Source organism: Phaethon aethereus (genome assembly GCF_964289735.1).
Source record: "Phaethon aethereus genome assembly, chromosome: 1".
Lineage (NCBI taxonomy): Eukaryota > Metazoa > Chordata > Aves > Phaethontiformes > Phaethontidae > Phaethon > Phaethon aethereus.
In genome coordinates, this window is record NC_138575.1 from 192050510 (window position 1) to 192065918 (window position 15409).

Here is a 15409-nt window from a genome sequence, read left to right on the forward strand (position 1 = left end):
TTTGTGCCGTGCTTTGAGGTGGTCTTCTGAGGCTGGTGCTGCGAGCATCTGGTGCTGATGGGCACAGGCAGCGATGGCTGCAGAATACTAATGCTGGGGCTGGCTCCCACAAGGCTCCACTTTTGAAAAATGCTTTAGCCATTCAGTGTCCATGCACCATGCTGAGCAACAGGAGGGCAGAAAAGCCGTGCTCAGGGATTTTTTTTCCATGCAGAGCAAGAAGCCAACAGGAACGATGGCTCTCTGCTTTCACGTTGTTGTGCCCAGGCTTCTTTCAGAGCTGCAGTCATTTATATGCATAAATATCAAGCCTGTCACTTGTTGCAGGCTTTGCTAGCATTTGTGTAACAAAGGGAACAGAGGGAGGAAAGAGCTGAACATCTTCTATTCCAGCCCTAGAAAATGAATGACTGCGTAGCCATGGCAATTACTTTCTTTCTGGTTTTATTAGATCACTGTCCTCTGCAATTTGTTTTCCTTCCTGTCCTGCTGTCCTGTGTAAAGGACCATCAGAGGATTTCCCCCCAACACCCCCTTTGTTTTTCTCCCACACTGTGACTGTCCACAGTGGATATCTCAAAGAATTACCTGCCAGTAACAATTGTCATAGCAAAGCCTCTTGCTATATACCAACACAGATTTTTTTTTTTGCTTCAGTTTTTTTCGTCCATTAACCACCTGACAAAGTCACTCCGCATCACCCATTTCGTGCAGAGATACGAGAACTCTGCCGCAATTGTATTTTTGATTATTTACTTGATTTTTCTATATCTCCCCTAGGCAAAATGCATGCTTGATATTTGCTCTGCATACCATATCTTTCTGCATCTTCTAAATTGAGGCTGATGGTATGTTTACCAGTCATCTCTGGAAAGCTGTGCAGTTGCATCTAGCTTTTCTCTGGGTCTTGCAGCTATTCTGTATTGAAAGACAGCTAAAATACATTACTTGTATAATACTGTTTTTCCATTAAAGCAATTGCTGAAGTATTATAGGAATGTTATTCTGTTGCCAGGAGGGAGGAGGGAGAGGTTCGTACTGACTGCCAATAGGAGGGGAAAGAGCCTGTGAGACAATCCCCCTATTAAATGTGGTGTGCACAATGAAAAGCTTGGGAAGCCTTTCTAAGGCTTCACACATTTAGGCTTTGTGCCCAGGCTCGGGGTCTTGGACATGGAGGTGGTTTCAGAACACCACACAGAGGGAACCTTTTCAGCAAAACAGCCAGATTACCTGGATAATTTATTAAATTCTCTTGGATCTCTATTCACATGCATCTTTACTGGCATGCAAGTCCAGCAGAACAGAACTGACAATTTCTCCCCTGCCCTCCAACCAGCCATTGCTCTGCTTCTGAGCTGTCGAAGAGGTTTCAGGGACAACAACAGTTAGAGCCCCTGTGAACATTCCCAAGGCTAACCAGAGGTTTCTTTTTTCCCCTGAGTAGGTGTAATTTTTTGTGCTTCCTGCTTTTACCAGTCTTCCCTAATCTTATAAAAACCTTGAAGTAGTAGTATTATAGTCTTGATGGTCTGGAGACATAAACAGTGCAGGATTTGTAGAGACGAGTAATATCTTTTCCTGAAGAAGGGCTTGTGTGCCTGAAGGCTTGTCTGGTTTTTTTTTCCCAACTGTATCAGTTGGTCTAATAAAAGATATTACCTCTCCCTACAAACTTTGCCTTACTTATTAAAACAGTTGCCTCCAGGACACAGAACACTCTTAACTGGGTGGAAAATGCCAAAGTCAAGGTGATAAGAGTGGATTTCAGTGGTGTGATTTTCCATGCTCCAAGCCAACTGGCAGAAAATAAAACAAGGTGGGATGAACGCTGTCCACCCTGATCACTCTGCATATCATTAGTGCCCCCTTCACGCCTGCTGTACATCAGTATTTTTATCTCTCCTACTGCTCAGCTGTATCAGGCAGCTCTTTTCTGACACAGAAACGCACACCAAGTGACATCTTTTGGATGCTGCCTCAGTAGAAACAGCGACTCTTATGGTATGCTTCATGAAACTTCTCTGTCTTCTGATTATTTTCTTGGTTGCTATATCTCTGTACATGATTTTTATTTTACTGCAGGTGCACTTGAGAAAGATGAAAAAAAAGCCCAGTGTGACTGAGTAGGCTGTTTCTCCTTCACTGCTCACCTAAATGTTGACAACTTGGTTACAAATCTTAAAGGCTATTATTTTTCTTTTTATACTCTCAGGTGAACTTTCTGTGGAAGGCATACAAGACCCATTCCTTGTTAGTGTGCATATTATCACAGACCCAGGTGAATCCAAGACTCTTCAGCAAGCCATCGATAAGCTTCTAGCCTGGATCCATCCAGACCTCCAGTTGTTTCGAGTCTCAGAAAGACGAGTGCCCAAGAAGCGCGGGAAGCCAGGTAAGGCTGGTGTTTCTCAGCCAGCCCTTGCCGTCATTCTGTTTCTGCAGGAGGAATATGGAGAAGAACCAATCTTGCAGCTCCATGAAACCTTCCAGCAGCCACCTTGGCATTACCACCACACCGAGCGAGTGCATGGGAAATTCCTCCCTTACATGCCATGCAGCCAGGACTTTTACACTTTGGCTCCAGAGACTCCTCTATGGGCCATTCGCCCAGTGCACTACGGGAAAGAAATTATCCGCTTCACTATATACTGCAGGAGTGAAAACTTTGTTGACATTTTGAAATTGTACGAGTTAATACTGAAAAGACCAGTATGTCAGAAAAAAGCAGACTTTTGTGTTTTTCCTGTCTATTCTAACATGGAAATAGACATTCAGTTTTCTTTAAAAAAACTTCCGAAGGGCCAGGTGCCAATGCCGACAGAGTCAGCAGTGCTGGAGTTCAGAGTGAGAGATGTGGGGCAGCTTGTGCCTCTCTTGCCCAACCCTTGCAGCCCCATCAGTGAAGGCAGGTGGCAGACAGAAGACCATGACGGAAATAGGATCCTTTTGCAGGTAGGTTCAGTACACAGGGAAATAGAAGCACGTTTATTGCTTTTGTGGAGGAAAGCTTAACCTGCAATGGCAGCCGTAAAAGGAGGCTTTTTTTTTTTTTTGCTCTATCCTAAGAGAAAGAGCCAGGGACGTACCACTAAAGAAAGAAATTGAAAGCCCTTACTGTGTATGTAACTAATCAGGAAAGCAGTGGATGATACTATCCAGACATCAGTCAAGCTCAGTTTATGCAGAGAGTGATGTGAGACGAGGTAGCTGTTTAAAAGAATGAGGAGAGAAGGAATTATGAGCCCGAGTGGAGAAATAATGGCTGATGGGTGTAGTTTTATAAGAAATATGGGCACAGAACTGACAGGGGTTTATAAAATAGCTCTCAGTTATGAGGTTTTTATGGAAGACAAGCAGAATTCCTGATGGTACTCATTATTTTCTAGTATCACAGGGTGACAAACTGCATCTCTCTTTTGCACAGCGATAATAGGATGGGGAGAGAGGTAGTGAAGGACAAGAAATGCACCCTGAAGAGCAGCCTGAGAGAGACATTGCCACAGACTCTCTTTTTGAACTAATCTCAAGTGCTCTTCACCTTTGGAAGACTGTTGTTCAGATTTCGGAGAAGGGTATTTTTTTAGAGTGAATTGCATTCGTGAAGCTTGTCAAATTGTCCAACCTCGTTTCTGTGGAAGAGGCGTTGTGGGTGCCATCCTTGCACCGTACGGACCTCCCAGCGTGCAGAGAGGTGTGTACACAGAGAAGTGTGTACACCCCCCTGCAACACAGCGCCTCTGGGTTTGTAGCTCTTGGGACTGAAAATCCAGGTACATGGGGCATCTGTGCTCTGGTGAGTCACATCAGGTGGTGGTGAAACCTTTCAGTGCAGCTTTGCAGATGCCACCCACAGAGACACCCCATGCCAGAGCTGAACAGCACTTGTGCAGGGCTCAGGAGGCAATTCAGCTTCCCTGCCCATCTGCCCAGATAGCCACCAATTTGTCAGCATTACTGCTTGCACTGTAGGCATATCTGTGTTATCCTGAGATGTCTTGTTAACTTAAGCTCACAAGAGCCATCATGAAACTTTTACACAGCAACCACACTCACCTATGTCCCCTTTTCCCAGTTCTTTTTCAGAAGGTTTCTGCGATGTGATATAACTTTGGTTTATGGGATCTTGCACAGGTTTCAAGTAAATTGAAGGGAAGGGTAAAAAAAAAAAAATAGGGCCTCTAAATAAGTCTTTCAATTTCAAAACAGCAAGGTTTCAGAAATAACAGGTGCCAGGCAGTACAAAGGTAGAGCGAGACTTGCCAAACAGCAGACTGAGGTTAACCCTGCAAAGAAAATCAGAATAAAATTTTAGCCATATGCACCAAAAGAGGAGAGTGAAAGCCTGCTAAGTGTGGCTTCCAAGTGCAATTAATTTTCATTTCTGTTTTCAGTGAGGACAATGATGCTGAACAGGAGGGTAAAATGGCAAACAGGAATGAAGTTACGGAAATGGAAATCATCACATTGGAAGTGTGGTGAAGCAAAAGATGTTTAATGTACGCAAAATGGGGGGAAACCAGACACGGGATCTAACTTACGCGATTGTAAAGTCATGAAGCTCCTAGTATACAGGTTTTGAACAAGTCTGTACAACCAGAAGCGGAGCTCTATAACTAAACCGAAGGGAAAATGTCCTGTTTGTACTCAGATGACTACAAGCCACCAGCGTAACATAGCCATGAAAAGAAAAGTGCAGTCTCTGGTGTGTACCAGAGTTAGTATCCCCTAAGGCGTGTGGGAAGTGCTTGTGCCATTGCACAAGGTCCCATGGGCCTCACCTGTCTTCAGCCTTGGGCTTCAGAAAGGTGACTGCAGAGAGGGCTCTCACCCATGCAGAGGAATGGAGAGACATCTTACAAACGGAAACTGGAAGAGTAGGGTCATCTGAGCCTAGCCAAACTAAGTCTAACGGAGCTCTGTGCTCAGAAAATATACCAGAAGGTAAACAGCAGGAACGGGAAAAGGCTGTTTCACTAAATGACTTTTCTGGCACAGGAACAAAAAACTGTCAATAAATAGATTTAAGTCGGCAGCTGTACATATTGATGGCCAACTACATAACAGCCACCCAGCAGTTACAAACAGGTTAATACCCTAATTCAAGACAGGTTGATCAGTTATGGAAAAGGGATTATATGATGAAGCATGCATTATAGGAAACACTGGATTTGGTGATCCATGGACTCATATTCTTTTAACTCATTCTGAGCTTAAAACAATTATACTATCTACCTTTTAAAGTAACAGGATTACCTTTCGCCTTCTCGTGGAGTGCAGCTATTAACAAAATTATCAATGCTACAGTGTTGTTAGTAACTTTCACCTCTTCCCAGGTATATGAACCCAAACAATGACCTCCTACTGTTTTTCAGCCTACACATCAGTTGGTACTTAATAACCGTCAGAATTTTTTTATTTACTTCATATGGATACTGCATCTTTTTACAGATTAAAATTACCAATTATACCCAAAATGGTAGACTAACATCCCTGTTAAATTACAGGCAGTATTTAATGTTTGAAGTTTGAATGATTAGACTAACAAGATGTGACCTCTGTGTTTTTCTTGGTGTGCTTACAGGGACTTGGATACTTGCCAGCCAGATTGATCCATGTTCTTAACCCATTTTGCAAATGCAATTACAAGGGGCTTAGATAAAGTCAGTGCAAGAGAAAATAAAGTTATTCATGGGCAGGATAAGTCTGTTTAATACCACAGAAACCATTCCTTCATTTGCAAGGAAGCCCTTCAAAATTATTTTGTCACAGTAGCTTTTCCACATTGGCAAGTTAGCTCCAAGGGTGCAGCTATATACCAGCTGAGGCAAAGGGTAAGCTTCAGTTGGCTTTAGCAGGAGCAAGGCTTAAGAGCATGTTTGCATCCTGTGGGAAGACACCCACACTGCTTCACCAGTACTAAGCCCAGAAGCAGGAGCACTGGGGAGCTCTTGCCAGAGCAGTGGGAAGAATATGTAAGTAATGTAGCTAAGAATATACCATATACCAGTATACTGAATATACTGCCAGTTTTATAGGTCTTGTCCAAATTTGTGGCTGCCTCTGGGCCTAATCCGCACAGAGACAGCTGAAGTGCTAATGAACTTGCACTCCTGGCAGTGCAATGTGGGAAGCAGGAAGGGTTAATAACTGATGGGACTGGCTTGGCCATGCATGTTTGGGAAGCAGGGATTAGTGAGTAGAGAGAAGAAAGTGAACAGATGGCTTCTTTAAATTATGAGAATGTCTTTGGATAGGGTAGGAAAGGTAAAATAACATTTTGGCAGAATTTCCTAGCTGCTCTTGCATGAGGGAGGACATACAGACATACTTGGGAGGAAGGTGGGTGACAGAAAATTAGTATCTCACCTAGGTAGTGACTCAGCACTTAAGCATAAGACCTACTGCCATTTTACATGCCAAAGGGTAGCTCAGCCACCCAGAAAAAGTGTCCTGGCAGATTAGACTCAGGAGGGCTGTGCCCTCCTGGAGTGCCAAGCAGGCACCCTAGGAGATAGCAGAATGGACTAAACATCTGTGTTCAGGCACCTGATTCACCCTGTAATAACCAATTTCTGGCTGAAATCCCTCCACCATCTTCAGCACCAAGAAGCAAGCAACATTGCCAGAAAGCCAAGGCAAATAAAAACCCCAAGAAATGAGTGGTTTGTTACCAGTCTGTGCTAATCCTGCCTGAAACAAGGTAGTCAGATCTGGCATTGTAAGGCTTTTATGCCAATTACTATACTAATGAACCTCTACTATTTATGGGGTGGCGGTTTTTTGCCTAGCATTGCTTTATAGAGCATCCTTGAAATAACAGGGCACTGGGCAACCGTAATCTTGAGATCAGAAGTGGTATAATCATATTTAGGAAACATGGTTTATTACCTGAAGCTTTGGTTCTGGGAAAAGATTGGCTGTGGACCCAACCACTAAGAATGATTAACCTGCCGCTGTGCTACCTGCAAGCTCAGGTCTCTGCTACCCTGGAGGTTTCTTCATTGCTCGGTGTACAAAATCAGTACTCTAGATCTATGGTCAGGCAGTAGTCATCCCCTAATGGTTTCATGAGGTCAGCTGCAGTCATTTATGTACAAGATCAGTATGTTACTGTTGAATATGTCCTTGGAGTTGCCAGAAGTCATTCTGGGGGTGCAGGTGTCTGCCAGCTGCATGCATAAAGGCAATGCAAAATGCCTGAAGATGGGAAGCCGCATGAAGGTTACATGCCTACACGGTCATCGGCAAGTATGTTATACAGAAAAAAGAATCAAAAGCTTATAGCTGAGAAACTCTTTGTTTATTCAGTATATTATATACAGGTGTCTGTGAGATTCATGAACTCATCTCTTCATCCCCTTTTATCTGGGGCCAAGAGGAGAACAAAGTGCCTTTATTTCCCTCAGCTTATTTAAAACATGTATGTATCTGCATGAAAAATGTGGTTGTAGTCAAACCTCACACTCAAGATAGCTGAACACAGAAACCAGAAAGAGAGATTTTTCCATGAGGCACAACTGGCCCAATGTGTTTTAGGGAGCAGAGACAGTGCCTTCTTACAGAGTGCTGGAGGCTCAGCACTCTGCGTCTGAGAGAGTCCTCTCAGACAATGCAGAAAATACCCTGTCTTAGATACATGGGCAGCAAGGGTGGGTAGTACTGCGTTGCTGAGGTCAAAATAATTGCAAGATCTGAAATTAGGACAAAGCTTTTCCTTTTCCTCTCCCAGCCCCAACTGAGACTAAAAGAACCATTTCACTGTCCTCGGCAGGACAAGTTTGCCTTTCAAGGAATGGTTTGCCTTTTAAGCTTGTCTCGGCCAAGGAGAGGCAAATCTTGGAGGCTCAGGGTCTACTTTTGTGTTGAGAGGTTTATGACACAGGTCAGCATGGTCATGGTTGCATTTCCTTCAGCTGACCCACCAAACCCTTCCAAGACCTCACCTGGCTCTGCATTTCCTCTCTCCAGCACAAAGCAGTGTTCCTTCTCCTTCCCTTAGTTTCCAGTTTGGGTGCCTGGATGATCATCCAGCATTTGTATAAATTCATATCTTGATAAAACATCTAAATAGCCTAGGAGCATTAGTCAATCTGCTACCATTTTAGGGGCCTTGGGCTTTGTGGCATCTCTGTCTTATGCACCTGCCTGAAGCAAAATATTTTACTCTATTTTTCCATTCCTTTTAGTGCCATAAGTGTTTGGTTCTTCTTAGTACTAATGATTGCTTTTGGGGGGAACACAGCACATCAGTCACTAACTCAAGTAGGAGGAGACTTTTTAGTTGTTTTTCTTCCTCCTAAGGTACTTTCTTTCTGTCTTTCCCATTAGTGCAGTTATGTTTCATGGCATAATAAGATCTCTGATGACTCTATAGACCCAGCAAAAACTCTTGAGAGTGAATATATTTAGCGTTACAAGACACCCACCTGTTCACATTTTGTAAACACAGTACATGCCACTTTTCAAATGTCTTCAATTTTAAATCAAATTTGTGCATTTTGCCTTTTGATATACTGCCCTTCTGAATTCATTTTGCCTTTCAAGTAAGACTCATTATGGTAATACTGAGGACCAACCTCTGCCACTTTTTCTTGTGTTGATTCTTTTTTTCCCCTGGATCAGTCCCACTGCTTTTAATACAGTTACACAAACACCATTGCACTCCTGTTGAGCAAGGCAGGTATAAATCTGGGCTCGAGATGGTGACGTCATTGCCGTGCTGGCTGTTTGGCTGGGTTCTGACCTCAGCAGAGCCTTGCTGGCAGTGCTTAATACAGATAATGTGTAATGAGATCACTATCTGCTTTCTTAAAAAGCAGATAACTTAAAATAGACTGTAGGAGCATTCATGGGTTTTTTTGTGTCAGGTATAGGCAGCCCAAGTGAAGCTGAAAGTGCATTTCTGCGAGATTCATCCCAAGTTGTTTATGGTGTTCCCGGATATTCATCATGAAATTCTTCTGCAGCCCATTGTAATACACAAAGACTCTAAATCCCTCCAGGCTTCACAAAGATTTGTGCAGAGATTATAAATGAGCAGCAGATTAACGCCAGATGAAAAAATCTGTTCTGTTAGAGAGCTAATCTCAGTCAGTTTAGTCAATGGCCGGGTTTGTTGTGTGTCTTTATGGCAAGGTCTTTCTCCCTGTATTTGGAATTTCAGTCAAAATTAACATGTCAGTTTGGATCAAGTCTTTTTCCTCTCAGATGGCTGACCCCCTCTTCAGCATCTCTGCCACGCTTGTGCCTGGCACAGGCAACATGGCTACACCAGGCAGGGCTCTGCCGGGCTGCAGCCAGGTAACAGGCAATGCAGAAAGCAAGCTGTGAGAAGGCTGAAGATAAGGATTAAAAAATAAAATAATTCAGAAAAACTAAAGCAGATGCAATGGCTTCCAAAGCCAAGGGAAGAACAGGGAAGGAGGAAGAAGGCTGTTCTGATGAAAAGAGGAGCTGCGTGTGCATGACGCTGTACTCAAGGGACAAAAATAGGTCTTGCTGATATCCCATGGCCGAAAGGGCAGTGGGAGGTCAGGGTCACCCACTTGCTTGTCGTGGTTTCTCCCAAGAGCAGTCACACCTGGAAATCCAGTTTGAACTTTGTGGGGCTGTCAGGCACTGTAAGGTTTAAACGAAGGGAAGCGATCACATGAACGCACAGGCTGCATGCAGCTCTCCCTGTGCCCTGCCAGGGTGGTACGAGGGAGCACAGTCAACAGCCTTGGCACAGGACTAGGAGCTAGTTTTGCCAGAGTTTTAATCCTGGCTAAATCATTGAATCCTCTGTGTGATCTCTGACAACCTACAGAATGTAGATATAGAGGTCTTATTAGTCCACATAATCCAGTTCTCTCTCTCTCTCTCTCTCTCTCTCTCTCTCTCGGATTAGCCTGTAATCTTTATTCACTAGTATTTCATGAGATGGAGCTTCTGACACTCCACCTGTAGTATAGTTGTGCAGTCTGGTATGCTCACAGTCGGGAAAGTTTTCAGTTACGTTGCATTAAGATGAAAGTATTAAAAAAATCTCCCCTTATTATTTCCCCTTTCTGCCCATATCATGAAGAGCAGCATTGGAAAATAAGTCTTCTAAATCATAATACATCTAAACAAAAAACAATCGAGGTAATCAAGTCTTCCTATAAACAGAGCTGTTCAGAAATAAGCTGCATTAGTGATGTCTCTTGGTCTGTCCTGCGGGCAGCCATCCTAAGGGCAGGCTGTACCTGTCCTCTTCTCCTCACTGATCCACCATTACCTCCTGCCAAGCCAACTGGGCCTGACCAGAAGCTGTGACCCAGTAGCAGGAATAACAGCAAATACCTTGTATAAAGTTAAGTGCTCTTATCTGTCGCAGGAACGTTAAAGAGCTAGGAAAAAAGTTAAAAATAACAAAACCTTAAAACTAATATCTTACCTAAAGTAGATTTTTCTTGTTAGTGTAATTATGTTCCAGTCAGGCCAGGTACTTAAAGCTGTTCAGCTGCACAGGGCAGGTTGCCCCTTCCAAGTGCTCCCACTCAGAAGTGCATTTCCCCTTTCCTTTGAATCTCCACTTTTATCTGCATTTTGGTTAGAAAGTTCCTACATGAGAGCCCCCGGGGTTTCTAGCCAGGGTGTTTCATCTCACCTCATTCATTTATCCTGGCCTTGCCCTCTGCTCCACACCCTCGTAGGCAATGCCTTGGGTAAGCATCCTTTTGAGTACAGGTAATCTGGTTGCACCTATAGTCATTGTGTTGCATATCCAAAAGTAACACAAGCTCATTTAAACTGGAGGGTTTGTAAATATTTGAAAGAGCTCGAAACAGCTATTCTTGTGTCTGTGCTTTGTTCCCCAAATGCTTAAGACTTTACCTGTATTAATAAATTAAACGTGCCCAGGAACATTCCCACTGAAATCCCTGGTATGGAGTGGCCTGTGCACGTGCTTGCAGGCCAGGCAGGATACTGCAGGTACCTGCAATTACACAACTGAATCAGAGCTAGTATGTCTCACCAGTGGTGACCTGAGAGACCAAATTAAATTACTTTTTCTTTGGAACACATGTCAAAAGTTATGTCGATAAATAAGAATAACAAATTATTACCATGATCTAAATACATGAGACTTTTACTAGTGTGCAAAATATCTTCTCTATACACCAAAGCAAAAGGAACACATGGGAGTTATCTTTGCAGGATTTGGTTCAGCTCCAGATTGTAGATATCTGAAACTGGTGTCTAACTGCAGGTATTTTTGTGTGAGCTACAGTCTGTGTTCTCACTGTAGTTGATGGATATGTACTCAGTACAGCCCAAGGACTTAGAGAGCAATCCAGCTAACTAGATACAGGAATTTCCTCTAGGGAAAACTGAATTGCTCTCCAGGCTCCACTGGCTCTATTAACTAGACAACTAAATCCTACCTGTGATGTCTGTGGGCTCTGCTTTATATATACAGACAGATGGTATGGTCTGCCCAAGGTAAAGGCAAGGCTTTTGTACTGCCCACAGAACTCTCCCTAGTGCAAGTGTCAGATCTGTTCCCAAAAGCCTTGTGTTTTCAGGTACAGTTTTGTCCGAGCTGTTACCAGTGCTTGCGGTCCCAAAGGTAAGGACCTCCTTACCTTTTCACAAACAAGAAGACTGTACTTGCTTGGATCCTTGGTTTCTTTGGATGCTTGATCTGCCAAATTATAAACTAACCCTATGAAAACACAAGAATATAACAGAAAAACTAGCCATGGTCAGGCAATCTACCATCTTCTGTCTGAGAGGTAGGAGAAGTGTTCTGGAGGTGCTTCTGTCGATTAAGCAATCGTGGTGGCTGAGTCTGTGTAGTGTATCTGATATCAGAGCTGCTGCACAGAAAAAAATAGTACCTTTGGTTAGTGCAAACAGCAATATAATGAGGAGTGTTCTCTTGAAAAAAAACATCAAAAGAGTGCCGTGATTTGGTTGTGTACTTCCAGCATGCTATATTGTTATTGCTGTGTTATCCAGAAATGTCTTCAGTTAAGAAACAGCTGGTATTTTCTTCATGGACACAAGCCTTTTATCTTGCCGAGTGATTTTTTTAAACAAATTAGCTCACCTATTGCATAAATAAAATAACGTTACATGTAGAGTTCTAAAGCGATTTCTGGTTAATGTTTTATTGACAATTTGACTTATTTTATTTGACTCTTGTACTCAATTTCTTATCAGCTAATGAAACTGCTACACTACTGTGGTTAATTTACCCATTAATTCATTTAATTCTTTATGGCATTAAGGAAAACAGCTTATTATATTATACAGAAATAGATAATGAATTAACATACCTCATTACATATACATTGGTCGGTATATAGATATTAATCTACAAGGCCTAAATGAACTCCTATTGTTTGGCTGTTCTATAAATCACCTCTAGTGAGAATGAGCAAAACGTTTTTTGCCGATGTGAAAATCCTTTTTTGCCTATAAAATCACTGCAATAAAATCAGAAGATGGCTATGACAGATCTGGGTCACTAAGACAATGCGATGTGCACTAGCAAGATGTTATAAGCAGCAATGTATGGAGTTCTTTTAGAGCAGTGGATACAAAGGACCTCCTTGGTTGCCAGGTCTCATCCCTTCCCGTCATGTCATATAATCTCTTTGGTAAAATGATCAAGCTCCATCTTTATGCATTACTCACCCCAAAAGACTCTTCTTACTTCTGTTGTGATTAGAAACCTTTTATTAGTTTGTGGGTCAGGTTTTTTAATGGATAGTTCACATTTTTTTTTTTTCCTTGTGGCTGCATCTTTTTCAGTTTGAATTTATTCTTTTTCACGTAGGCATGATTTGAGTCATGTGCAGCATTCTGGATGAGGCCATAGCGGTGTTATACACAGCGCATGAATACTTTTACTCACTTGAGACTGCCCTGAATCAAATTTGTCACATCCTTGTCACTTTAATAGCACACAGTGACCAAGACCTAGTACTTTCTCGTCTGTTATTTCCAACTGACAAGTCCCATAGCTGAGATTAATGCTTATACTCAAGGGTATGATCTTGCGCTTTGTCCGACTATCCCTTTTGGGACAGAAATCCAGCATTTTGTATTATGTGAGAAATTTCTGTAAGAATTTAAATTAAACTTTTTAAAATGCAAACTTCTAAAAGGCGTACTGAGGTAAGTGGGTTGATGAAAAACCTTATGATTGCTTGGACATTAGGGGCTCAATTCAGTTACCCACACATCAGTGTCTAATCCCATAGAAAGGCTACGTGGCCTCCAGACAGCTTCTTTAGAAGGAGATTGGCTCCCCATTTGTCACAGCTGCTGTCTGGCAGGTAGACAACTGAATCCTGCCCTAGGGATGAGATTCAGCTCCAGATTCAGATCGTAACCATCAGGCTAGGTCTTCAGTCTAGGTGTCTTCACGCAAATTAGATGTTCAAAGCTGTCCTTAAAGTCATTAGGAGCTAGATAATAGAGTAAGTGGGTTCTAGGGTGCACTGTTCAACTAACCAGATGTGAAAGAGAAAATGTGAAAGAGTTGAAAGAAGTAGTAAATTCCCGTTGAGACAACAGAGAAGGAGGTTGCTTGCTAAAAGCTTTTTGATGTTTCAGAGGAGGCATAAAAATATTTGCACCACAGTAAGGAAGATATGAGAAATAATAATGATGGTAACATACATCTCCCATTTCTTCATTTTTGTTCTTTAGCTGTCCAGTGAGGCAGTAATGTTGGAAGACAGAATATGAATGAATCTGAACAAGTCAATAGTAAGTGAGAATTTCAGGCTAGTGTAATTCAGCCTGCAAGGCAGGGCTCCTCTACCATTTATTCTTCTTGTCTTCAAGGGTCCTTATGTAAATATTTGGGAATTTGGCAGGGTACTTTCTCTTTGTTATTGAAGTGAAACATTTGCTGCAAGCATACTGAATGAAGTCTGCTTCGTAATTATTTGCAGTCACAACTCAGCAACGGAGACTTACGGTTGTAAGACTGCCAATTCTGTATTAATGTGATCTTCTTTTCTCCCTCTCTCGACTGCAGCAAGCACGCAGTTGGTGTAGGAAGTCTGCAAAGCAGAACAAGCAACCATATCCATCTGTGTCAACAGATTCCCGCTTCACCACTCTGCCAGCCTTTCTTCCTCAGAGCCACAGATCTGTCCCTGAACAACCAGAAGAAATGCGTCAAAAAAAGGTACATCATGCAAACGGCCTTGGTCATCATCTTGGTTTCTCCCAGCAGGATTTGAGACACAGTGATCAAGGACACTTCACACGCAGCGCTTCCAGCATTTCATGGTCATTTCAACGAAGCAAGTCTCTGTTCTGCTTGCCCACAGTGAACTCCTCCTCAGCCTCAGAGACTTTTCATTTCAGTGAACCATTTCAATTTTTAAATACTGGGTCACCTGCAACCAGGTTAAAAGCATGGAGATGCAGCCCCAGGCTTAACATTGATGACTTGGAGGGTGCGCAGGAGACTGATGTAGACACAGGGATGAAGCTTTCATTCTCAGACCTGTCTGTGGTCTCTGCATACTCTGCCCTTAATGGATCTTGCAATGACTTGGAAGCCTCTCTTCCCCCACAGAAGCAAATTCTTGGTAAGACTAAACAGGCAGCCACCAGCAGAAGGCCTGTATCAGCCATGTGCAATACCTTTGAGTCAGTTGATGGTTCACTGCCTTCTCTCTCTGAATGGTCTTCCAGCTCATTCACGTCGGCGTCTGTCTCCAAGCAACCCAAACAGTCCTCAAGAGGACCTCCTTGTTCTCTGGATGATTGTGGTGGTGTTTGCTCAGCTTCACCAGCTAACGAAGAAGAATTTTACATCTGAGGTTTCTCTACCTTACACTTTCCGGGGCAAATGTGTTCTACTTGTGAATGACAGCAGTGGGCCCACCTTGAACTTGCAGAAGATTCCTCACTGAGGAGAAGGTGGTACAGCAGAGCATGCTAAGTATTTGAAGAAAGCATTTGGATCCCTCAGAGACGGGTGTCCCCAAAGTACATACAGTAAAGCAATCTGAGCCTGTATCCTGTACGTTTGTGCTGGAGGCTTGTCTACGACAGTGCAAGGTGGATGGTTTCTATGACTGACCCTTGGACTGGTGGTGGAGGAGATGCCGGAACAGGTGCATGATAATCCAGTTTCCTTTGGCAGAAACTGAAGAGTAATTTGTGACACCAAACTGCTTTAACTTTTCTGAGAAATTCTCTTAACTCAAGAAAGATGGGAGGAGAAACGGGTCTTTTTTCCCTTTCAAAAGTTCTAAAAGCAGCTCTAAGCCCAGCAGGTCCCAGTAACACATCTCCAGTAGAGTCAGGCAAGACATTTCCTGTGAGGACACACAGTTCCTTCTAACCTCTGAGAGTTGGCAGTGCTGAGGTGGGGAGAAGCTTCACTCCTTCCCCAGAGAAGAGGAAG

At 43.0% G+C, this 15409-nt stretch overlaps 1 protein-coding gene across 1 annotated transcript in view; it reads left to right on the plus strand.

Annotated features, from left to right (window-relative positions):
• Positions 1–14818, plus strand: part of FAM124A (family with sequence similarity 124 member A) — a gene marked incomplete at both ends in the record, with an annotated part of 47119 nt that extends 32301 nt beyond the window's left edge. Inside the window, 2 exons of the mRNA XM_082014095.1 lie at positions 2216–2955; positions 14024–14818. Of these exons, the coding sequence (XP_081870221.1) occupies positions 2216–2955; positions 14024–14818 (1535 nt within the window). The remainder of the gene's footprint in view (positions 1–2215; positions 2956–14023) is intronic.
• Between the last annotated feature and the right edge of the window lie 591 nt (positions 14819–15409).